Source organism: Alexandromys fortis, unplaced genomic scaffold (assembly GCF_014885135.2).
Source record: "Alexandromys fortis isolate MF-2015 unplaced genomic scaffold, M_Fortis_MF-2015_v1.1 scaffold_66, whole genome shotgun sequence".
Classification (NCBI taxonomy): Eukaryota; Metazoa; Chordata; class Mammalia; order Rodentia; family Cricetidae; genus Alexandromys; species Alexandromys fortis.
In genome coordinates this window covers 4710896-4737031 of record NW_026067950.1, presented here as the reverse complement: position 1 = coordinate 4737031, position 26136 = coordinate 4710896, and the positions used below count along the sequence as shown (strand labels likewise).

General features: G+C 47.2%; 1 protein-coding gene across 6 annotated transcripts in view; it reads left to right on the top strand.

The window, feature by feature from the left end:
* Positions 1 to 1058: 1058 nt before the first annotated feature.
* Positions 1059 to 26136, top strand: part of Cldn10 (claudin 10) — a 70117-nt gene continuing 45039 nt past the window's right edge. For 3 of the 6 annotated variants that reach the window (XM_050150427.1, XM_050150424.1, XM_050150423.1), the window contains exons 1-2: positions 1059 to 1209; positions 2491 to 2496. In XM_050150427.1, coding sequence (XP_050006384.1) covers positions 1059 to 1209; positions 2491 to 2496 — 157 coding nt within the window. Of the gene's footprint in view, positions 1273 to 2490; positions 2497 to 26136 lie in introns of all 6 variants that reach the window. The other 3 variants (XM_050150425.1, XM_050150422.1, XM_050150421.1) reach the window with 1 other exon arrangement.

Here is a 26136-nt window from a genome sequence, read left to right as displayed (position 1 = left end):
CAGGTTTCAAAAGGAAAGACTTTTTCAAATGGCCACCTAAAGATAACCCACAAACCAGGAGCAGCATTATAGCATAGCACTAGAAGATTATTATCCCAAATGCATTTATAGAATTAAAAATCAATGGAACAGATGAACAAGCAAGCATGCCATCTTTCATGACAGACAAAAGCCAGGGTCCATCACAATCATAACTTGGTGATCGTAATATGTTTTTTTTAAAAAAATAATTCTCAGCTCCACAATGCCAAGTGTTAGAAACCAGGACAAGGAGGGCTTATTCACATGAGAACTGACGTGTGCGGGAATATCACAGGAGGGTAATTCTGAATCATGACTATGAACACGGTGTCATCTGCTACTCTACACCCTGGGCTCAGGTGCACAAGGAAAGATGAACAGTGGTGTCTGTGCTTGGCTAATTGTTACTGAGGGGGGAAATGTGGACAACATTTGTCTCAGAGAACGGCTGAATGGTGGCCCAAGCATTTATTGAAATACTATATCCAGCGGTCAGACGAGTTATGGCTGGCTACGCTCATAACCACAGATACGCTCATATACACAGGACCGTGCTTAAAAAGGTTATGGTAGAATCTGTACAGCATGTCTCCATTTATGTGAAGACTCAAAAACATGAAAACTTAAAGAAATTGGTCAAATAAGGAGCCTTTAAACGTTACTGTATAATTTGTACTTTGACATATCTGATGCCTGCATGGTTCACTAGCCTCCAAGCTAACAGAAAATTAAGCATTAACTTCGGTGCTAACAAAAGATATCTGCTGTACCAAAACCTTTAAAATTTGTCTGCAAAATTGTGGTATCTCAGTAGAGAATTAGGAAGGTTATTCTTGAGCGTCTCTAAGGTGTCGCCAGTGAGTCAGTGAGACATCCTTTATCCTAAGTTCCTGCCCTTCTAGCTGCCTGAGCATGAAGTATTGTCAGCTATCCGCCTGGGCTGACTGTAGCTTTTGTGGACGTTCTGTCTGGCGACTGCATGCCTAGACCACCAAAGCCTTCGGTGTGGACTCTGACGGCAGGCAAGACTGAGCGACATGTCCATGGCGCAGATCTCGGCTCTGGTGTGCGGTGTCGGAGGGTTTGGCGCTCTCGTGGCTGCCACTACGTCCAATGAGTGGAAGGTGACCACCCGTGCATCCTCCGTAATAACTGCCACTTGGGTTTACCAGGGTCTGTGGATGAACTGTGCGGGGAACGCCCTGGGCTCCTTCCACTGCCGGCCACACTTCACTATCTTCAAAGTAGAAGGTAAACGGGAGAGCTGTGTTTGGGGCTGGAACGGGGTGCTGCCTTCACCTTCCTTAGCTGGGTCAGCACGCTGTTGACAGCTGCCCGCTTGGTCTGTGTGAGCGTGGCATTTTGCCTAAGATGGATGGGAGCTCTCTTGGCTAAAAGAATTAAATGACTGATTTGGACAAAGGGAAATTAAGAATAACCTTCTGGATCGTGTAGACCTGGCTGACGTCAGGAAGAGACTCCAATGAAATAGGTGGGAACAAAGTGCGTTGGTTTAAGACCTGGTGTTGGAATGTTTGAGGAGTCAGAGAGAAATCTTTGCAGTTCTGTCTTTCATTGAGTCTCCTGCCTGCAGGATAACACTGAATGAAAGAAATCATTCAAAAGTCAGAGTGGTTCTCATGTTCTCTTTTCTAGAACCATGTTTTGTGATGAAATAACGGTGCCATAAATGGAAGGAAATGCCACGCATGTCCCTTCTGGTTCTTTCTGTTTGGTTTTCATATGTGTGTCGTCTTCCTCTTCCAAATTCTGCATCTTAAAGAGGAGAGTTTTCTTTGGTTGGTTCTTTGGTTTTAAAGGTATTTCACACTTTAGAATCCTCCAGAGGAAATAACTGTCATTTGCCTTATAACTTTTTAATACTCTCCATCCGCCTTCCCTTGCTGAAAACTTCTGCAAATATGCCTGCGGTGCACACCCATTGGGTTAGAAACTCTGCCTGAGTTTTGTTAAGATTCAGACTTTACACAGGTGACAAAACCATACCTTGGCCTTAGGGGAGGGAGGGAAGGAAGGAAGGAAGGAAGGAAGGAAGGAAGGAAGGAAGGAAGGAAGGAAAATGGAAGGAGGGAAGAAAGGAAAATTTACCTAGAAGTTCTTAAAGCATATTATTTTAAGGGGCTTCATGTCAGGCAGGTCTGTGTATCATTAGTCCCTAGTGGGTGCCAAGAGGTAAAACAGACACTTCAATAAAGCCAGGATATAATTCATAACAAGCCATGGGTAAGCTCAGTTAGTTAGCCCATATGCTAAACTACACAAAAGCTATGCCTTTTTATATAAGGGATGTATGCATTCCCAGATTTTACTGTCCCCAGGGAATCCTGGCACAGTCTCCTCGGATACTGAAGAATGACTGTTTCTGAGGATGACATTGCTGTGAGGGGAATTGAAGCCAAACCGGGGTCACTTGGACAGGCAGGTTATGTGTGTGTAGATTTGCCCTAGGCTCTGGTATGCAGTGAATTCTGTTGTATTTGCGAATGAGTGGGTGGGTGTAGCAGTGGACGAGACTAGAGGAAGTTCAGGGTGAAAGCCATGGCCCTGGGTGAAGGCTGCAGAGCGCTGAATGAGTGAGCTGCCCAAGTAACAGGACTGGGCTCGAAATCAGCAAACCAACCTGGAGTTGGCCTTACTCATCAGCTGTGAGACTCAGGCTTCAGCAACAACTCTGAGACTCATCTATACTGTATCTCTTCCATAAATTGGGAGAACTGGACTCTTGGGAGAACTGGACTCCAATGGCTCCTCAAGGCATCTCTCACCCCAAAGTCAATTCAGGAGCCTCACAAACTTAATTGCTGACGTCCTCCATCCTCTGGCTCTTACACTCTCATTGCCTCCTCTTCCACGGGGCTCCCTGAGCTCTGAGGGAAGGGATTCGATGAAAACATCCCATTCAGGATGGGTGTTCTAAGGACTCTCTCTCCATGTAGTGTCTGGCTGTGGGTCTCTGCATTTGTTCTGTCTGCTGCCAGAAGAAACTTCGCTGAGGATGACTGGATAAGGCACTGATCTACGAGTATGGCAGAATATCATTAGGACTCATTTTATTGATACTTTTTTTTTCTTTAAAGATCAGTAGTGTTTGACTTTATCCTGGGTCTCTTGGCTATCTAGTCTCCGGTTCTGGGTCACCTATGCAGTGTCAAGTATGGGCTCTGTCTCATGAAGTGAGCCTTAAGTCAAATCAGATACCAGTTGATTATGCCCACAAGTTCTGGGCCATCATCACCCAGCACATCTTGCACACAGGACAGACTATAGGTCAAAGGTTTTGTGACTGTGTTGGTGTTTATGTGTCTCTTTTGGTAGCCTTCAGAGTACCTTCCCACGCCAAACAGACTAGAGTGTAGGGATGAAGTCTCCATGCAGGCACTGGTTGACTTCTCCATGGTCAATGGCTTGTGTAGGTACTGTCCTTAGCAATGGGACCCCACTGTCAGTTTGCAGAGAGCAATATATTGACTTAGCAACAGCCTGGGTTGCTTGGGGATTTCCATGGAGTCCCCTTGGCCAAGAATTGAATTGGACACAACCCAGTCATGCTACTGGGAGTCTTGTTTTATGGCAAGAGATGGCCAGTCGGGACTGAGTAAGATTTCCAACATTTAATCTATGTAGCAGGATCTCTGTTCATGTCACCAAGCCTTGGCAAAGAGCTGGGTTCCCAGGGAAATGCTTAGAGAACAGAAGAACATATAGTTTTCATGTGGGTTTATGATAGGATTTACAAAGAACCATGGTTTATCCAAGTGTGGGCCATGGACAGACAGCACCTACGGCCCCTAAGAACTTTCTAGGAAAACACAATCTTAGGTTTCCACCTAAAGGATTTCCAGGGACTTCTTACACATTAGAAGTTTTAGAAAACCCCATTTAGAAGCTTGGATCTAGAATTCTGAAAGCCTTCACAATTACTGAATGTCTTAGTCTCCCCAAACATTGGTTTGTGTGCGTGTGCGTGTGTGTGTGTGTGTGTGTGTGTGTTTGTGTGCACTCAAGCACGTGTATGTATTCTTGCAAGTGCAAGCACACACATATGGCATGCATGTGGTGGTCTAAGGATAGCCCGGGGTGTCAATCCTCACCTCCTGCCTTGAGAGAAGCTCTTTTTGTGTTTTTTTTCTGTGGCACACACCAAGTAAGCTGACTCTTGAGCTTCTGGGGAGCTCCTGCCACTGTTTCACAACTCCTGGTAGGAGTGCTGGGGGACACAACTCCCCAGGGAGTGTTGGGATGACAGACACAAACACAATGCCTGTCTATGTAGAGCCTGGGGATTCAGTTCAGGTCTTCACACTTACACAATAAACACTTTTCCTCACCGAGCCGTCTTCCCAGACTTCAGTATTCTTGTTATGTGGTGATTACTGGACACAAAAGAGGCCAAATACAGGGTTATTCTGCCTGACAAAAAGAAGGGCGTTGGGGCTGGAGAGATGGCTCAGAGGTTAAGAACATTGGCTGCTCTTCCAAAGGTCTTGAGTTCAATTCCCAGCAACCACATGGTGGCTCACAACCATTTGTAATGGGGTCTGGTGCCCTCTTCTGGCCTGTAGGCATACAACACATACAGAATATTGTATACATAATAAATAAATATTTTTTTTAAACAAAGAAGGGCCTGCATAAGAAGTGGCAATTACTGCGAACACCTCTTTAACTCTTTGAAACCCCACATCTCAACTGTAAGAAGGTGCTTCCAACCAAGGCTTTGGTAGCTGCTGTTTGGACCTCAAAGCCACATGGAAGCAGGCCTCTGGTTCCTGCGGCACCTCTTGTTGGGGGAAGACCGAGGCAAGGATTCCTATCAAGTGACATAGTCACATATGTATCTTGAAATGTCCTGGGACTGTTCAAATCAGCCATGGCGAGACACACGATGCACCAATGCCGGTAATGTGTAGGGGAAAGGCCTTTCCTCCTCACAGACCTGAGGAACGCAGGAACAGGCACACCTGCAAGGCCCTCTGGGGAAGAATGAGATGAACTAACAGGCAGGAAAAGGGAACAGAGCATGCACCTGTGTCTCCTCAGGAAAAAACTGTGCTGGACAGAGCCACTGACTTGGCCATGTTCTGTACTGACTAGTTTAAATGACTTTTAGCAAGCTCTCAGGCCAGGGCTGTCTAGTTCCTGGCAATTAGGAGCTTGGGGTGTGAGAACTGGTTAAGGAGCAGCTGGGGAGCGGTTTTTGGCTGATTGGTCTGAAAGGCAGGCCTGCAGAGTTAGCTAGCAGTGTCTGAGAGTCAGCCAGCTCTGGGGAAGGGGTGTGCTAGTCAGCAGAGGTCACAGGTCAGAGACTGAGAAACTCAGACAATACTGCGTCAACACCGGACCCTGGGTCTCTGCCCTGGTGTCGGCTGGGCAGAGCTTGGCTGTCGCATCCCAGCTTGAGGCAGAACACACATCTAACTTGCCGCAGCTTTTTTGCTGACAGGGTTATTTTGTGTCAGAACAGCTCACGTTTAACTTTCCTGGGGTTGCTCACTGCCTGTGCGTTTGCTCAGCCACCTCTACTGAGTGTCCCTCTGCACAATTCTGTCACCTAACCCACCGGAGACCAAATCTCCTCATAAGAGGAAGACACTCAAAAGATAGCTTTAAAAATATTTGGTGTCTATGTGCCTGTGTGTGTGTGTGTATATGCACACACGTGTTAAGTGCACATTTGCATGCAGATGTGCATGCATGCAGATGTATGTGAGGGCCAGAGGTCAGCAGCAAGTGCCACTGGGAATCCAGCTCTGGTCCTCACACCCACACAGCAAGCACACTACTGCCTGAGCCACCTCCCCCATTTCCTCAGAGGACGTTGTCTGAGAAGGCATTCATTCATTCATTCCCAAACTTCCCTCACCTCTGCGTAATGAGATAATGCAATGCTCACCACAGAAAACTGCATCGCTCCTAGGGGGAATTAGCCAGCTGGTCTACAATTAAGCCTTTGTGAGGTTCTTGTATTATAGGCAAATTTGATTATCAAAGGCTGACAATTGGCAAGTGGCTATGTTGCCATGTTACAGACACAGGAGGATCTTGCGGGATTTAATTTCTTGATTCATTAATGTGTCCTGTCATCAAAGCCATTACTAGATTCCTGTCATAGACTATCTACTCTGTGTTTCACCGGAGGGCAGGACATGGGCCTTTCTGAGACTCTGTAGCTTAGACCGAGGCAGAGAGTCAGCAAATATCTCTGCCTAGAATCGCTGCAGCTACCAGGGTAACTACAGGGCAAGGGGCACAGAATTCCTGGAAGAATGGATGCTGGCATCATCTGGAAAGATGGCAGATGCCTGGGAGGGCAAGAGAGGAGGCATCTCAGGCTAAAGTGCCGACCCAGCCCCACAATTCTGTCCACTCGGGACAGAAGGCTGAAAGCTCGGGCTGCCTGGCCTGTAGACGGGAGTGTGTTCACGGCTTCAGCGGTGACACACAGAGCAGTGTCTGGCACCTCCATGCAAAGGCAGGAGAGCCACATGTCCCAGGGAATGGCCAGAACACATCAATAAGACCGAAGTCTGGCTGTAGACAGAAATAAAGAGGACACTGCCAGGGACATTTAAAGTCTAAGGGATTAGACTTCACTTGGTGTTAGACGCTACAAAAGTAGTGTAAGCTTTAATTCCTGATGGGATTTGGCTGTGGGAAGATTGTCGGGGTTTTCGATTAGAACATGAACAGAAACGGCAGTGGGAATCGAAGCAGACATGTGGAGGAAGAGCTGATGTGTTAGCGGCTTTTGGGAAATGAAGGGGTGCGTAAGAGTTCCTGCAGGGAGCCTGGTGGCTGGTGAGAGAGAGAAAACTGGGCACACAGCTCATCCCCAGCCTAAGCTTTTGTCCCTTGGCCTCATACAGTACTTATTAGCATGCAGCATGATTCAAGTTCTCCAGTCCCTTCTTTTTAAAATACTTTAATCTATTCTTTGACAATGTGCACATGTGTACATAATGGATCTTGACTGTATTATTATATATTATTTATTATATATTATATGTATTATATATTATAATATATTATATTATTATATGCATTATATATTATAATATAATGTATTATTATATATTAACTCCCCCATCAATCTCTCCACCCCAGCCACTCCTCTTAGTTCCTTTTCCATTGCCCTCACAAGACATCGTGACCAAGGCTGCTTGACAAAGGAAGAGTTTATTGGGGTCAAAGAGTCCACGTTGGCAGAACACAGGCAAAGCCACGGGAACAGGAAGCTGAGGGCACACAAGAGAGAGAAAACTAGGAATAGCATGAGTGGCAAAGCCTTCAGTGACAGACCTACAACCAGGCCACACCCCCTCAGCCTCTCCTAAATGGGACCAAGCATCCAAATACCCAGGACAATAGGGACATCTCATCCAGGGACACTCCACCCTGGACTCTTTTGTAACGTCTTCTGCTTTGAATCCTGTTTTGTGTGAACGACTTACTGAGTATAATTAGGGCTGTTTGTGTAGTTTACTTACTAGGGCATAGCTATACCAAAGAAAAGGACTCCCCTAGCCAGCACCTATGAACCGCCCAGGGAGGGATCAGGTGTCTCTAGCCCCTCCCCCATCGGCGGTGGAATGTCGGCTGGCCCTATCTTCTGTAGGTCTTGTATGGGTACCTACCCAGCTGTATATCCATGATTGTAACAACAGTCTTGTCCCATCCAGGAGCGTCCCGCGGTGCTCTTCCCAATGCCCGAGCTCTTACACAACTTCTGCCCCCCCCCCATCTTCCACAGTGTTCCTGCAGTCTTGAAGGACTAGATAGAGCCGTCCTAAACAGGCTTCGACAAATCACAAGTCTCCGTATTAACCTCACCCATTGCAAAAAGACATCCCTAACTGGATGCTTAGTTTTGAAAAGTCAGCTGCGTGGAATGAGACAGAAAAGTTTGAGCAGATGTAGTTTTTTATGTAAAAAAAAAAAAGCTGTACATTTAGAAGTTTAATACAAACTGGGAGGGAAGTGGAGTAGCAACAGAAACGAACGCAACCTCAGGCTGCCGTTAGGAGCTGGGGAATCAGCAATATGAGGAGAGAGACAAAATAGCACAACGTAGCCCCCCATATTCTATACTGAGCTTTAACAGACATAAACACAAACCATATTCACTCATCCAGAGGATGTAACTAGGAAGAAGAGCTAGGCCTTGGGATAACCTCATGGGGACATTTGGTGTTTCACATGTAGGAAAACACATGAAAAAATGTAAGGGGTGAAAAGGAGAAACATGGGATGTGGGGGTCGGTGTTACAACGAAGTTACTTAGGATTTCCTGGAGAATTAGTTTCTACCATGGTGCCCCAAAGTGGACTGGGTTGCTGCACAAAGAAATGATGACAGGTGCCCAGCAAAGCACCATACATTATAATATATATGATGAGCTAATGTTACTCTGTTTAAAGCCAGATGTTAACGTATGTCGGATCAAAGTTAGAAACAACAGTTCTCGGGGTGTAAGTTGGAGTTTTGAGGATCCTAAGAAACCCACAGTATGTGCCACGTTTGCCGGGAGACAGAATGACTGTTCCCAAATCCAGGTGCAGGGCTAAGCCATGGGATAGGGGGGGTACAAACAGCTGAGCCCTGCTTTTAGATGAATGGCCATTGGTTGACATTTATTTGTACATACCAAACATAAACCACAAATAAAACCAGTCCGGCTATCCTGCAAGCAGAATGGTTTTCTCCTGAACATGAACCGTAGTTCGGGTGAAGCTGATGGGGCACTGGGGTCTATTTTCTTAGTTGACTCCTGCCAGCTGCTCCCTTTGCAAGCCCAGCAACCCCATGCAGCTCCTGTCTTGAGATTTCTGCCCGCCACAGAACTGAGTCAGCGCTGAGGTTAAGAACCTGGAGATCAGCTGATGCCCATTTTCCCGTCTGAACCCGGCGTCAGACTTCTATGCTGTCTCTTTGGGTTCCAGGCAGGAGATTGATCACATAACTGTCAAATTCCCTGATACCAGCTGGCCCGGTGGCCGCCTCCTGACCCAGCGCCTGCCCTGAGCTGTCTGATTAACCAACCGGCCTGGTAGCCACATTTCTTCAGCCTGCTCTGTTCTCTCCCACACTACAAAGGACATTTTTCTCGATGGTGCTGTGGAAGAGGGATGGGAAGGTGGGCGTGGGCGCGGGGGCATGCCTGCGCATACGCACTAGTCACATAAGGGATCCATTCTTTTCATTTTAAAGGTACTCAGGAGCCTGTAGTAACTCCTAGTACCCAGCTTAATCCTGGGTGCCAGGGGCAACAGCACTAGCAAGGTGCCCGCTGAAGTGATCTTCCCAGGTATGGGGCAATGCCGATACTGACCTGCGTAGGTGGCTCAGGAGTTCTTAGAGGCGGTGTAGCAGCCTGTCCTTTATTGCTCTAAGGGCACCTCTGCTTCCTGTGCCTTCAGAAGCGCCTACAGGGAGAGGTGGGCGATGATCTCTCCAGCTTTCCCTCCAATTCCACTTAGAATTACGAGCAAATACGAATTCGCTAGAGCCTTCCACGTGGCGCATGCGCATCTCGTGCATTTTCTTACCATGAAGCCCCACCCACCCCCACCGCTTATCATGTAGCGCCTCATGCATGTTATATAATTATTCTCAGATGGAAAGATAGAATTAGTAATCACAGCTAACACTGGAGCTTGCCGCTCACCCTAGTCAGTAATCTACACAGAACGAGGATCAGAATGGAAAACTCAGCTTCCCGCTTTGCCAATGTGAGCATCCAGCCCACTATCGCCTTGTCCTACTAGGACACACAAGGGCATTCCTGAAATGATTTTACCTGCCTCCAGGTCACCCAGAATCCTCAGCATCTGGCATACCCCTCCCTCTCTCCTTTGCTTCCTGGTCTAGTTACTAGCTGTGTGGCCCTGTCCCCATTGCTTCCCAGAGGGACTGGGCGAGTAACAGTTGGTTACCTTGGTTACCGTTTGCTCCAATTCACAGTAGCCTTGCAGGCTACCTTCCACACGTGGCCCATTCTTCTCCGTATTAGCAAATCTCTCATCTTAGGATTGTGGAAGGCCTTCTACATATTCCTCTGTGGGATTGTCCCTGCAAACCCCCCTCTGCACCCTGACCTCCCAAGCCAGAAGCATGGTGTCCATATCTTTCCTCACTGTCTTGCCCATCCTGCTGACGGCTCCACCGTACTGCTCTCTGTATCCTGGCCTCTCTGCTGTGTATCCTCTTCACAGCCCTCCCCGGCGCCCCTACTTCTCAACCCCTCTGGATATACACACCGGGATTCTCACCATGCCTCCTTCCTTTCTAGGCTCATATCTGACCATGCCACAGAACGAGCCTGGTAGCCCCTTCCATTGCCCCGGAAGATCCTCCGAGTCTCAGGCACAGGTGACTGCTCACCCAGGCTCAGCCTCTGGGCTCTCTCTGCTGCCCTAGATTTGCATGAAATGTTAGGGGAAAAGAACATTCTATTTTCCTACTCCTTCTGAGAAGGCTCTATGGCACAGCCAGGGGTAACTTCCAAAGCCAGAGCTTGCTAGTTCAACTCCAGGCTTCCTTCTCCTGCTGCGGAGAGCAGCCACATGCATGGTGCAGCTCTGTCCTTCTGCTGCTGCTGAGAGCAGCCACATGCATGGTGCAGCCCTGCACAGATCCTCTCCCTGGTCCTCATACGGGCTTTTTGTGACAGTTTCTGGGGCTGGAGAGAAGGCTCAGTGGTTAAGAGCACTGCCGTTCTTCCAGAGGACCTGGCTTCAATTCCCAGCACCCAAGTATCTGGCAGCTCACAAGTATCCGTAACTCCAGTTCCAGGGGACCCGACACCCATGGCAAAACACCAACGCGAGTAAATTAAAGTTAATTAAAAAATATGTTGGATGCTACAATTATGTTTGTTTCATGGGCGCAGTACCTTGAGTTTAGAGAAGAGACACAATCTCATGACAAAGGTGCAGTGGATTGTGGTCATGGCTGAGCTCCAGCCCCCCATCCTTCCAGCATCGGCCCATCAGGGCTCCCTCGCAGTGACTTCCTCTCAACAAGAGATCAGGCCATCCTGCTCAGCCCTGCTTCGTTGCCCTCTATCTCTCCTGCCTCAGTCTTTACCCCATGCCACCTCCCATGCCCGGCCTTTTAACATCTTCCTCCGGGACCCCACCCCCATATTGCTTGGTACCAGCTTTGTGATTTTACTAATTTCGCTTCTATTAGGGCTACTTGCATACTTTCTGTCTCTTGGCACTGGATCGTAGCTCCACAAGGACAGGGATTTAACAATTTCTGCCTGGCCCTTGCCTGGACCATTCGATACAAAATCTATGTTTTTTGTTTTTCAGACAGGGACAATCTCTAGAGACCTGGAATGTCTCCTACTCACTGTGGAGCCTGGAATGCCCTCACATTTGCAGCAATCCTCCTGCCTCTGCGCACAAATGCTAGAATTACACTCACGTGCACCCCAGGGAGATCAAACCCATGATCTATATGTGTCCAATTAATGAGTAATCATTCGTGAAGCTGAGCGGATGAATGCAGGACCTGGATCATGGGTCAGCGAGATTTCTTTTTCAACAAATACTGTCTGTTTTATTGGATTTTGTATTGCTGTAACAGAAGACAGGACAGCTGTAACATGTATACCACAATACAAAGAAAGGAAATTCACTCACCTCACACTTTGAGAGGCTAAAACCCAAGGTAAAATAGATTTGTTTTTTTTCTTCTTCTTCTTCGATGTGTTGCCTATTCTGTCCTTAAACTTGCAGAAGTCCTCCTGCTCAGACTCTGGGGCACAGAGATTACAGTGGTGAGCCGGTACACTCAGCTAGGCAGCCTGCACATTCAGCCTCCCGTGAAAGCTACCTGGTAATCTGTGGAAACCCAGAAATGGAAGCTGTAGGGGCCTGACTTGACTCTTTTTTTATAACAAGCAGCTTCCTCTTTTGAGGCCCCATCCACTATGCCAGACCAACGTTACCACAGATGGACCCTCCAATGACCTAACAACCTTTCATATGTACACCCTTAAAGGTGCCAGCACCACCCCATGGGGACCAAAGCATCTTTGGGGACACCCTCAAACCTTATCCAAACCATAGTTCTTACAGGAGAATTATGGAATCTCTCCAGAGAGATACAGTTCCACATCCAACTTCCGGTGCAAAAGCCTGGCACGGCAGACAGGAAGTACTCAGGTCCACTTAGAGGAGGTGTCCTGCGACGCATGCATCAGTGGGACCTTTGTTTCTGGGCTCAGATCCCATTTCTGTGATCACCTATTGTAGAACATGTCCGGGATTTGCAGCAATGTCTGAAGTGTACCCTATAATATCTGTGACCCCCTAGTTTCCTTTTAGGCCTTCATTTTATAGAACTTTTCATTCAAACGTTAATAGTCTGAAAATCTCAGACCCATCCACACTGTTCCTTCTGAGTAGCAGAAAACAACCCGCTGAAAAATCTGTCCGTGACTCTAAAGCCACAGACGGTGGCTGGCCAAACTAACTCTGATTACCTCGGCGGAACGAGTCTGAGCCCTTTCTCTCTCCCGAGGGACTCTGGACTAAGTCCGTCTCCTGGGAATTAATGACTCTCAGATATGGATGTGGTGGTTGCCCTTGTCCATAAATCACGCAGCCATGCGTGACCGCCATCAGCAGAAACCGGGCTCCCCGGCTCCCCATCTGCAGGACTTCAGAGTGGCCAGGTCACGTGGTCGTTTTTATGAGGGCTCCAGTTTCCGAAAGCTAAGAGCGGCTGCAAAGTGCAAGGTAAACACATGGCGCCATTCACTTCCCGCAGACCGAATTACCAGCTGTGGGCCTCCCGGGACAGATAGGACCCGCGAGGTTATCTCTGTCACAGCATGTGGCTGAGCATGACTGGCCGGGAAATGGGGTGCTTTCTTGTCTTGCTTTCCAACTCCAGTGGGTGAGATGGGAAGGGGAAATAATCTTCCAACAATAAACTGCTTCCTCTCTGGGATTGCTTCCTGCCAGGATTTCCTTAGCTACTCTCTTCCTTCCGTAATTACACAGACTCACCATTAGCCTTCAGCTCTGAAGACCTGTAAATAGCCTTCATTATTAGCTTCAGTTCCTAGATCCTCCCCACCTGCTTACAAATGTTGATTCCTAATCTGCAAGGCCTTTTTGACCTTTTAATCTCTCTGCCTTGTGTGTCACTTCTCCTTTTCCCATGTGCAAAAGTGTGTCCTTGACCGAAGTAGTCTCCCGAGGCAATGCGACCAGTTTTCCATTTGTGTCAAAGTTCTGGTGGGGTCTAGGGTGACACTGTAGGCTTTCCTAGGTGTCCTGCCATCCCTGTGCTTCCCTGGCGATTCCTCTTCATTAACTCCCCACTGCTCCCCATCTCCCTGGAGGAAGACAGGCTTTCTTCTCAGCTGGGCTATAGTTTGGCTTTGGTTTCAGCAACGGCATCACCAGCCCTCCAAACTCACCGGCCACTCCTCTAACACATGTGATAAACCGTATGCACATACTGCATCCGCGCAGCCCCTGACATACCTCTCCCGGCAACATCGCTGTGTGCAAGCTCCCCATGCTGGTGATTCACCACACGGTCCCCTCAAAAGTCTTATTCTACCCCGCTGGCCTCTGATTGCCTCTCCATCCCTTCCCCCTCCCCCCCCCCCCCCGCCCCGCCCCTGCCACTTTCTCTCTTTTGTCTCCTGCCTTAGCTGGGGAGAGCTGGGGCAAGCTGGTCTCCCTCGCACACCACAGCTGTGGATGTACACACCGTGTGTCCTCTGATAGACCCCAGGTCTAGGAGGACAGAATCCGACTTCTAATCATGTTTCTTTTGCCCCAGAGAATTTCACACACTTCACATACAGCAACGTGGAAGGAAGGGGCTGAGCAAGAGCGAACTCACTTCCTCTTTCGTGTGCCCTTCCCGGAGCCCTGCACTTTGCCACTAGACGCACACTCACGCACACACAGTCTGCTGCGCATAGACTTCATTTCCTGTCTCGCGTATCGGCTTCTAACAGCTTAGGACTCAGTCTTGTGCGTGTGATTCAGTTCCCTCTGCTAAGGAGTCTAACTAGAACAGCCTGACCTTTTTACAATGGTCAAGAAATAATTTCCTCATTCTTCCTTTCTACCACTCTTGCCTATTCAAAAACCTGCTGGTTTTACAATCTGTATTTGAGATGATTCTGTTCCCTTCTCCCTATCTTTCCTCAGAATCCCCTCTAAGGACTGGGATCGTGAGCTCCTTGGCAATTCCTGCCTTACTCTTTTCTCTTTAGATACTTAGTGAATAGGAGTAACTGGCAAACAGTGAAAGATGCTGGCTGGGTGGGTGGGTGGGTGGATCAGGGGTTACAGCCAACACTGATGAAGCAACCTAGTTCCCTTTCAATGATCCTGAGCAGGAGAGGCAGCGTGATAAAGATCACTCATCTGCTCAACTATGCAGAAGGCAGACACTGAGACCCTTCTGTGTGGTACTTAGTACTCTGGGCATGGGGCAGAAAACAGAAAATGGGTCAAAGTTCCTGCCTAGTAGAACTTGGCTCTAGTGAGACCAGTAATGGTGAGTAATGGCTGTCCGGAACAGCCTTGCACACTGCCGAGAGCAGTCAGCAGCCTGTCTACAGAGGCGTTCTTCAGCTTCCTTTATCCCTGTTAGGGACACTCCGTGATGGCACCCTGTCCACTGCCATACTTGATTTCACTTAGTCTTTTTCATTTGTCTCTTTCTTTTGAGACAGGGTTACTCCTTGTAGCCCTGTCTCTCCTGGAACTTACTCCTTCTGTCGACTAGGCAGGCCATTAACTCAGAGATCCACCTGCCTCTGCCTCTGCCTCTGCCTCTGCCTCTGCCTCTGCCTCTGCCTCTGCCTCTGCCTCTGCCTCTGCCTCTGCCTCTGCCTCTGCCTCTGCCTCTGCCTCTGCCTCTGCCTCTGCCTCTGCCTCTGCCTCTGCCTCTGCCTCTGCCTCCTGAGTGTTGGGATTAAAGGTGTGGGCTAACTGGGTCTGGCTAATTTTACTGAGTCTCAAAAAACTTAACTTTGACCACCAAAGAGCCAAAGCTAGAGTTTGGATACTCAATGTGTGTTGTTTCTTTTGTTTTGTTTTTATCTATGAATGCTTGTCTTGGTTTTTCTCATCAACTACTGTTGGTAACTAATCTCTCTGAAACTACAAAAGTTCATAGAATGCTCAAAGAGAAAGCACAGCTGATACATTGTTCAGGGAGAGCAGCACACCTGATACATTCATTGTTCAGGGAGAAGAGCACAGCTGATACATTGTTCACACAGAAGAGCACACCCTATATATTTCAGGGGAGTTTGTTTCAATAACCCCTAACAGAAAATTTAATTTAAAAATCATTTTTCTGTAGTCTGACTGTTTCGGCCACAGGACTACCTCAGGCCACATTTTCAACCCCTTCTCAGTACCGCAGCGTGATTTCATTAGCATTTGCAAAAGAAAATTGTCATATCTGCCTTTTAAAAATATTTTAGCTGGGCATGGTGGCTTATGGCTGCAACCCCAGAAACTGGGAGGCAGAGGCAGGCAGATCTCTGTAGGTTCAAGGCCAGTCCTGCTACAAAGCAGGTTCCAGGTCAGCCAGGACCACATAGAGAGAGACAGTGTCTCAAGGAAACTAATACATAGGTTTAATTGCATATATTTACTATGTGTGTGCGTGTGTGTGTGCACATGCATGTGCTTGCCCACATGCTATGTGTTTGGAGGTCAGAGGTCAAGTTGGGGGAACCAGTTCTTTCCTTACACTGTGAGCACCTCTGGGATCGAACCCAGGTCATCAGGCTCGGGGCCAGGATGTTTTCCTGCTGAATCACCTCAGCAACCCTAGTCCATGCCTTCTTAAAGTACAAAGAAACTGTTCTGGTTTTATTTCTTTCAGAAGTTTTTGGTAATATAAATTGAATTTAAAGTATTAAATTGGTATTTTATATAAAAGTAAATTAAATTCAAAATTCTCCCCAAACAGAAACACTTACTTCTGTTTGCCTCTATATTGCATAATCACCCAGTGGCGAGTAAAATAAGGGCTCTGTGCGCTCATTTGTTGGATGGATGAATTTATTTATTCATGAATATATATTTTATTCATGAGTGAACATATTTATCCACTCATTACCCTGCTCCCTCTTCTTGCATTTTATCTGCCATTTTCTTTATTCTTTGGACTTAGTAACACTTTTCATATCATTTTCAATAAAGGAGTTGAATAAATGCATATTGACTTGAATTGAAAAGAGAAATGGAAGCAGACAGAAAATCTCTAGCAAATTGGACCCAAAATCTCCTAGAGTGTTGCAAATTAATCCAGCCAGTGCTCTGGATGTTTTGGATGAGGGAGTTCCAGCCCAGACAGGTCACAGCGTCTTACTAACCTGGATTTGCTTGAAGGAAGATTCCTCTCTCCTCTAATCCAAAGCTTCCTGGGATTTTAATTTAATTACTAAACAACACGCCGTGCAAGCAAAGTTTGATTTCAAGATGACTTGGCAGGAAGTCTCTGCCGTGATCATAAAAACAGATACCACACGGCCCAATGGAAAGGCTGCATCGGACCAAACGGGGATGGGAAAAAACAAGGTGGGGGAGGCTTTTATTTACTGGGAGAAGAAAAGCAATGAAGCTGGGATCATTGGGGGTTACTTTTTTATTTAAAGTAAATTATGTGGGCATGGAGACATAGCTCAGTGGTTAAGAGCAAAGGCTGCTCTTTCCAAGGACCCAAGTTCTGTTCCCAATACCATACGGTGACTCACAAGTGCGTCTGTTAACTCCGATTCTAGGGAACCTCACGCCTTTTTCTTCTGGCCTCCGTAGGGACTGCACACATGTGGCACCCTTAAGTACATGTAGGCAAATGTTCACAAACATAGAAAAACTAAATAATTAAAATGTAAAGGTTCTTATTGTGTGTGGGTGATATGTGTGTAGATGCATGTGCCAGGACACGTGTGTGGGGGTCAGAGGCCACATCTGTGTGGTGGTTCTCTCCCCTCAGTCTCAAGTCACCTAGCTTGTGTGGTAAGCACCTTTACCCACGGAGCCATCTCACCTCCCCTTGAGAGTTAACGTTTAATTTTGCTCCCTTTAAATATAAAACTGCACTTGCTCTTGCCTCTCCGAGTAGGTTACCTCCCCTTGTTTCTTCCCTCAACTCACTGTGGGGGTCCTGCTGCCTTGGGTTCTTTATTCCCACAAATCCCCAACTCCTTTCCTTCCACTCCCGCCCACTCCCGCCCACTCCCGCCCACTCCTGTGCCCTGCTCCGTGTCCTCTAGGGAACCTCAGGAACGTCATGTACACGAGCATCCAAACTTCCGTCCAATTCATAACAAATGTCCTTTAAGCATCTTCTGTATGCAGGAAGATTGTTCTTGTTCCTGGGTGTTGATCAATGAAGAGAATGTTACTCCTCCTGGATTATTGTTGTTTTTAAGATTCAAATTTAAAGTCAGGATAGAAGCAGAGGGGTCAGAAGGACTGAAAAGCATTTCTTGTCTCTTATGATTTGAAAGAGGGACTGAAGTGTAGAAAGGGCCTTGAGTGTGGTAGGCACCAACTGTCAAAATGTGCAAATAAACGTCAGGACAGCCCAATGGCCACTCAAACTGAGACAAAGCAGGCCCAGTACGAGGTAAATACAGACTCTCGTTTGACCAAATGTCAGCTTGCTTCTCTTTTCCCTCAGGAGTGTTTGTGGGTGGCCTGTACTTCCTAGTTCATCCCAGCAGGAGGTTCATGAGACCTGATTACTGTTTCTTTTGTCATTAAAAGACATTGGTGGTTGAGATGTCCCAGCTTGGATCACTATAAAATTCTGTCAGTGTTCAGTCCTTTGCAGTCACTAAAACCCATTTGTCTCAATCCATTATTTCATTAGAAGTTGTAAAACAGTGCTTTTGTAAAGCCCTGTGAGCATGACAGCCTGTCTGTCATCCCAGGGCCTGCAAGCAGAGGCAGGACATCACCCAGGCTATGCTGGCCAGCTACACTAGCCAGAATCAGTGAACTCTACATTCAGCAAGACATCCTGACTTAGTAAACAGAGAGCAATCAAGAGAAGAGCAATCAAGGACAGCATCCAATGCCAACCCAGCCTCCTCATGCACATGCATACAAATACACGTATGCACACTCCCACCCACACATGTGTGTTCCAACAGTCACGCAATACAAATACATGTATGCACACTCCCATCCACACATGTGTGTTCCAACAGTCACGCAATACATACCATATACATATATACACATTTTAAAAAGTGTGTGTGCATGTTTGTGTGTGCATGTTTGTGTGTGCACGTGTGTGTACATGTGTATGCATGTGTGGGCACACATGTGAGCTCACGTGGGGGAGTTAATTGTTGGGGGTAAATGTAGGAACTCAGAGACTTTGTTTAGGGGTGTTTTATTCTTGTTTTCTTTTATTCTTGAGACAAAGACTCTCTGTATCCTGTAAGTCTGAAACTCATAGGATAGCCTAACCTGGACTGAAACCCATAATCCCCCTGCCTCAGCTTCCAGAGTGCTATTATCATGAGCATGTTCTTTTGTAATAGAGACAATGGTTTAGTATTTTCAATACATTTCAGTTCTCTCTGCAGGGACAACTTGTTTGTGTTCCTCTCTTTGGTAAGTGGGTGTCCTGGTGAGCTTCAGGTGTTGGCTTCCACAACCTAGAGTTGCCTGTGAAGAGAGTCCCAGCCGAGGAGTTCTCTACAGCTGGGCATATCTCTGGAAGTTGTTTTCATTGTTAATTGATTCAACCTACTATGGGATGTACCCTTTCATGGACTGGACCCTGAACTGTTTAAAAGTGAAGAAAGGAGGCTGAGGGTAGGCAACCTACCGTGTGTGTGTGTGTGTGTGTATGTGTGTGTGTATGTGTGTGTATGTATGTATGTGTGTGTATGTGTGTGTGCACGCATGTGTGTGTATGTGTGTGTGTATGTGTGTGTGTGTAACAAAGGAGCCATCTGTTTATGTTCTTTATGTGACTAGCAGCCTTGGCACCCTCAGTGCTGGACTGGAGCTGGGAAGCGGTAATCCCTTCCTCCCTCTTTTCCTCCCCTGAGCCATTTTCCATCAGGGCTCTTTACAGCAACAGCTGGATCACGTGACAAGGTGGCCCTGTCTCATCCCTTGTATTAGACAAATGTTTCTACACAGAACCCTGCTTCTTTCTCACAGTGGGGAACGGCATCTATGAGACATTGTGGTAGAAGACGGAGAGGGTGTGTTCTCTGATGTGATATTTTTATCCCTTTCTTGCTCTGGAAACTTTGCTGTCTAAATGAAAGAACAGCCTCTCTTTCTGACAAAGATATTGTGGTTCCAAGAACACTTGAAAATATATCAGGGGGAAACCAAGCAAAAAAAGATGATTACTAAGAAAAAAAAAAACCTGATTTCTTTACAGCTTTTTAAGATTCATTTTCTTTTGTCCACCCCCCGCGTTGGCATTGACCCCACTCTCACCACCCAAAGCCATTCTGTGAGTTAAAAATAGAAACACACCCAAAGTCCAGAGTCACATGACCCACAGGAACTTCAGCCAACCTTGGAAGCGGTGCTGATGTGCCCTGGCAAGGTTATGACCAACTGCAGCCGGCGTGACAGCCAACTACTGATTAACCCGTTTCTGCTAATTCAGAGCAGTGTACATACATAGCTGCCTTGCAATATGGACTCCAGCATCAGCTTCTCTGTTTAACAAGAGCTTCCCTTTGCTAAGGATCAGTTATACAGCAGGCAGGGAAACCATTTCCCTCATGAGGATTTGATACGTAAGAGGGAAGCACAAAGTGCTGGAGTTATGGATGGGTAGAGGGGACCTGGACCTTGGAGGCCACCTGCTTTGATCACCCTTGCTCGGTGTCAACACCGAAGGGCACGGCCCGGTTCAGAGCAAGGGGGCAGTCCTGAAACATTAATCTCGAGACTCAGCTGACTTGAGAAATGCTTGCGGGACGTTTGCCCAGTCATTTGGCAAGTATTTCCTCACGGGGAGAGTGTACAGCGAGGTACCCTGTATTGTCTTTCTAAAAATAAATGTGACCAGGATGTGTAACTGGGGTCAACATAAAAACTGGACTCTATTTGAAAATTTTACCGCAATCATATTATCATCTCTTACTTAAAAACAGCATGATATCTAAAATAATAGTCATGCTCTCCTAATGGTTCTGTTATCTGCATCCATTTATCTAATTCAGGAAACCGCTGCCTCACACTAGGAACTGGCCTAGAGGGTGTCTTTGCTGGGGTTTCTATCGCTGTGATGGAACACCATGACAGAGAGCAGCCTGGGAAGCAAGGGGTTGACTTGACTTACAAATCCCAAGTCATCATCCTTTGAGGGACGTCAGGACAGTAACTAGGAAGGAACCTGGAGTCAGAAGCTGACGCAGAGGCCCTGGGAGAGTGCTGCATGCTGGCTTGCTCCTCATGGCCCCCTCAGCCTGCTTTCTCACACCCAGAACTACCTGTCCAAGGGTGACGCCACCATCATGGGCTGGGCTCTCCCACCATCCTACAGGCTCACCTACTGCCCGGTCCCACAGAATCCGCTTCTCAGTTGAGGCTCCCTCCTCTCAGACGACTGTAGCTTGGCTCAAGTTGACTTGAAGCTAGCAGCACAGGGGCTTTCCCGACAATCATCTCCGATGGCTATGGAGGTGACGGCCTCACAGGTTAGCGGAGTGGAGAGCTGAAAACTAGGGAATGCTGACCGAAATCTGCCCAGGGGTTCCTGCAGAGGCTGAAGGAGGAGCTCAAGCCATGCATGCTGTGCTTGGCAAGTCTGAGATTGTTTATGTGATGTCCTAGTTCACGTGGTTTGTGTGGGGACAGAGCTGCCGCCGAATCTTCTCATTTTGATTTTTCAAGACAGTATTTCTCTGTGTAACAGTCCTGGATGTCCTAGAATGTCCTGGAACTCACTTTGTAGATCAGGCTGGCCTCGAACTCACAGAGATCTCCCTGCCTCCGCCTCCTGAGTGTTGTGATGAAAGACGATACACCTTCCCACCGTGTCCTGGGAGGTGGGAGGTGGGGGGTGAGGAGGTAGGGGGTGAGGAGGAAGGCTTTTGGCTAAAGGAGTCCATGCAAGGAACTTTATCTGAAGGCCTCCCAAGGAGACTTGTAGTCTGCTGCCCTCTAGTGGTTATTTTCGGTATGGCATGACCGTCGCAGGAGGATTTTTGTTTTCCAAGTTTATCCCGATGGTGGTGGTCAGGGTGGGGACATCCTCAGAAATGGGACAGGCATAGCTGGGGCTTGTAACCTCAGGACTCTCTCCTTTACAGATTCGTTCAGGGGGACTTAAAAGTCACCGGGCAAGCATGGTTCTGGCACCGGGATGCAATCGCAGTCTCAGTGGCTTCCTGTGCTCGAGGGTTAAGGACATCCCTTGCATCCCACCTCCCATGAGATCAAGCACACACTGGGTCACAGTAAAGAGTGGCGAGGCTGGCTTTTGCTTGGTTCTCATGCTTCATTCTAACACAAGCTTAGACAGTACTAGAAAGCCGATCTTCCTAATGAGATAGCTACCCTTGAGGTTTCCTGCCATGATCAACAAGCCAGCTACCAAAGCAAGTTTTAAACCCAGAGCCATGAGGCTTAGCAATCTATGCCCCCTGCAAGACTCCAGGAGGTCTCACCTGTCCCGAGCTCTCCAAGAACTTCAGCCAGAGCACATGTTGAGTGTCTGTGGTCCTTCCGGCTCCCTGGAGCTCATCTTGTCTTTATTTCACACTGACTTGGACACATTCATCTGAAAGGCAGTTCAAAACACTGACAAATTTGCTGGAAGGGTGTCGTGGTCCAGTTGCCCTATTTCCCTGAAGCCAGTTCCCAGGCTAGACTGAGCTCAGATGGTGTGGAGAGCTGTGTTTGCAGATGTCCCCAGCCTCCCCCTAGCCTGTCTGACTCCCCTGCCTCTCTCCTGAAGCTCCCTCCCACTGGGGAAGGCTTGTTTCTATCCACTGTACCTCAGTCTTTTAGTTACTTTGGTATTGATGTGTTAAGACGCAACATTTACAGGGCAACTTATAAAGAAAGTATTTAATTTAGGCTTACACTTTAAGGGGATTTGTTAGAGTCCATGCGGGCAGAGCAAAGACACTTCAGCAGGGAAAGCAGAGAGCTCACATGGGGATCCACCCACAGGAAGAAGTCTTCTGAAGCCTTAAAGTCTGACCCCCAGCGACACACAAAGCCACGCCCCCCTAATCCCAAACAGTTCCACCAACGGGGAATCAAATATTCAAACATAGGAGCCCACAGGTTGGGGGTATTCTCATTCAAACCACCATGCCCAGCTACAAGTGTTCCTGGAGTTCTGGTGTGGTCAAGGCTGCCAGGAAATACCTGGAATGCAAATTCTGGATCCAAGAGACAGCCAGTGGGATCCATGGGTTTGCACTTTAAACAAATGTTTGTGAGTTTCTGCTGTGTGTGGTCCTCAGATGAGCTTGAGAATCATCCAATACTCATATTCATGAGCCTGGACCAAGGATAGGAATGAAGGCTTAAACATTAAAAAGCAGTAGAAGAAGTGTGGTATATACTTACAAGTCCAGCTGGCAGGTCAGGACCCCAGGACTCTGCTGCTCCAGAACAGACAGAGCTGACCTCCTGCCTTGCTCCCTTCTCTTCCTACCTCTACTGAGCCAGGGGATTAGCTGCATTGGTCTCTGATGTGGGAGTGATTTCTTTTTGATCTGTTGCTTTCATTGGTTAATTAATAAAGAAACCTAGGCCCATTTGATAGGCCAACCCTTAGGTGGGTGGAGTAAACAGAACAGAATGCTGGGAGAAAGAAAGCTTAGTCAATGAGTCGCCATGGTTCTCCCACTCCAGACAGACGCAGGTTAAGATCGTCCCTGGTAAGCCACTTCGTGGACTACACAGATTATTAGAAATGGGTTAGATCAATATGTAAGAGCTAGCCAATAGGAGGCTGGAACTAATGGGCTAGGGAATGTTTAAAAGAATACAGTTTCCATGTAATTATTTCGGATAAAGCAAGCCATGTGGGCAGTCGGGTGCCCGGGACGCAGCCCGGCCGCCCGTATTACTACAGGTCTCAGTGGCCTAGCCCCTGACCCTTTTCTTCTTATTTGTTCCTCTTGATGTGTGCAAAACCACTAAACAGCAGAACTGTCCTGTCCCTTTTGGACAATGTGCATCGCTTTAACCCAGCTATCGCCTGTGGCTCCTGGAATGAGGAGTTCATGGTAGAGCAATTCCCGATGTACAGACAGGACTCCGTCTCTCCTGAGCCCAGGGAACAGCTTGTGGGAGTTGGTTCTTCCTTTGCACTCAAGGGCTGAAGGGTTTTAACTCACTCTTCACTGTTAGCAGCAAATGTGCCTTTACTCGTTGAACCATCTCTCTGGCCAGAGAATTTTGAAAACAGAAAAATAAGGATAAATATAAGTTCTGGTATCTCTGATGAATCTTGCCCTGTCTGTACTCCAGCCCACTGTGGTTACAATTTTTCATCGCTATAGAATATACATAGCATTTTCCATTTTAAATTGCACAGTTTGGTAGCATTAAATGCACACACGTTGCTTATGATCACCGCCATCACCCATGCCTAGGACACAAAGTATAACACTCTGTACCTGGTAAACAGTGCAGCTCCCCGCTTCTCCCTAAGCCCGGATCCGAGCAGCTTCCAACTGGAACTGTCTAACTCCAGTTATTTCACTTGTAGACGTAATCAAAGTGCATCCACGCTGTAGTGTGTATCCCACACTGCCACTACATGTCCCTAAAATAAAAGAGCGTAATGGATTTCCCACTGTTCTTCAGCCTGGCTTGCGGTGCAGCCCGCTGACCTGATTCCCGGGACCCACGTGGTGAAGGGGACGGTCGCCCGCAATCTGTCCTCTCACCCCCGTACTTGAATCAGGCAGGGCACAAAGACGTAAATTAACAGAACAAAAGGGGAGAAGATTAACCTATTCTTAATGCCCTCCTCCCCACAGTAGCTGAGTCTTGCTAACCATCAATGCAACCCTGTAATGACACATTTTACCAATAGGTGGCACCAGAGATCAGCTGCTAAATTCAGCTGGCATTTGGAGAACAGTGTTTCTGTGCCCCCACAATGGACAGGTCAGGATAAGAACTCAGAAATGGTCGGGTGGTGGTGGCGCACGGCCTTTAATCCCAGCACTCGGGAGGCAGAGGCAGGCGGATCTCTGTGAGTTCGAGACCAGCCTGGTCTACAAGAGCTAGTTCCAGGACAGGAACCAAAAGCTACAGAGAAACCCTGTCTCGAAAATCCAAAAAAAAAAAAAAAAGAAAAGAAAGAAAGAAAGAAAGAAAGAAAGAAAGAAAGAAAGAAAGAAAGAAAGAAAGAAAGAAAGAAAGAAAGAAAGAAAGAAAGAAAGAAAGAAAGAAAGTACAAGGGGCTACTGATCTCAGGACCAAAGCCCAGTGCCAGCCCCGGCGAAGGGAGAGCTGATATTTTGAAAGGAACCGCACAAGAAGACTGGGTGACAGATCCGCGTCCCCTGTGCTGCACAGTCAGACTCGTGACAGAATGTCTTCGGGTGAGTGTGGCAATGACACACCTGCGCCTGCCCCACCGGCAAATCCCAGGGCAACGGAAGCTTGATGAAGTGTCCCCTGCCTGAGTGAGGGTTCGAGGGGTCCATTTGCTTAACTAGCAAGGGACTGGAGCCAGCCAGGAAATCCAACAGATTTCTGTTTGGTACTTTAACAACCAAACAACACATTGCCAATAGTTTTTTTCTCAAAAGAAAGCAGCCAGAAGGAGCACTAGGAAGAGGAATTCTGAGGAAAAAGTCAAACAGGAGGGAAGGAAATCTTTTTTTTTAATGATGCTGTAGCTGCTCACGATTAAGAAAATAAAGGCGATGTCAAACGTGAATGGGTGCTTTTCAAACCAGGAGAGAACGGGCTGGAATTCAAGACGATTTTTAAAATGCCATCCAGGGCCAAATATTTCAACCTATTAACTTCAATGGAGGGGAACAAAAGCCACAGCTCCTTGGAGGAGATCCTTGGAGCAGCTGAAGGGGGATGAGGGGGTCTCTTCTGAGAAATTGTCTGAAAGGTCAAGGCCCTGGGCAGAGGCAGCCATCTCTGGAGTGCAGCCTCCAGCTCTTGCTCCTGCCATCACCAGGGTCTTCTTGTTATGATTTCAAGGAATTCACCGGGGAGCCACAGTGCCAAACTCCACCTGTTCATTATCGCGAGTACTCAATACCCTCATTACCTCAAATTCTCTGCAAGCAGCTGTTCAGTAGAAAACACTTCAGAGAATAAGAACTTAGGGGCTTCCAGAATAGACGGCGTCGTCGTATAAAAGGAGGGCATGAGTTCTTTGCTCTGCATAAAAATCAATTGTAATGAAATGAAAAATAATAAGAAATGTAAAATGGACCATCTGTGATGACTTAGCTTCACCGTGAACCTGACTACATGTGGAGTCACCTAGGAGACATTCACAGGAGTGCACCTATGGGGGTGTTTCTACACGGTTTTAACTGAAGAGGGGGAACCAACCCCCAATAGGTGCAATAGCACTCCATGGGTGTAGGCGGAGACTGCTCTTTCATTTTCCAGCCGCCCAGACCCACATAATCACACAAAACTATATCAATTACAACACTGTTTGGCCTACTAGCTCAGATTCTTATTAAGTAACTCTTACATCTTAAATCAACCCATTTCTATTAATTTATGTATCTTCACAAGGCTTGTGGTTTACTGGTAAGATCCTCTGGCATCTGTCTCTTTAGGCAGCTACATGGTGTTGCTCTGACCCCACCTACTCTCTCTATGTATCTCTGTTCAAATTTCCCACCTGATTATATTCTGCCCTTCCGTAGGTCAAAATAGCTTCTTTAATAACCAATGGTAATAAAACTATTCATAGCATACAGAGGGGAATCCCACATTATCTCCCCTTCTCTGTCTAAATAAAAAGGAAGGTTTTAACTTTAACATAGCAAAATTAAGTAATTCTAACATCTTAAACTAACCCATTTCTATTAATCTATGTGTCACCATGAGGTTGTGGCCTACCAGTAAGTTTCTGGCATGTCCC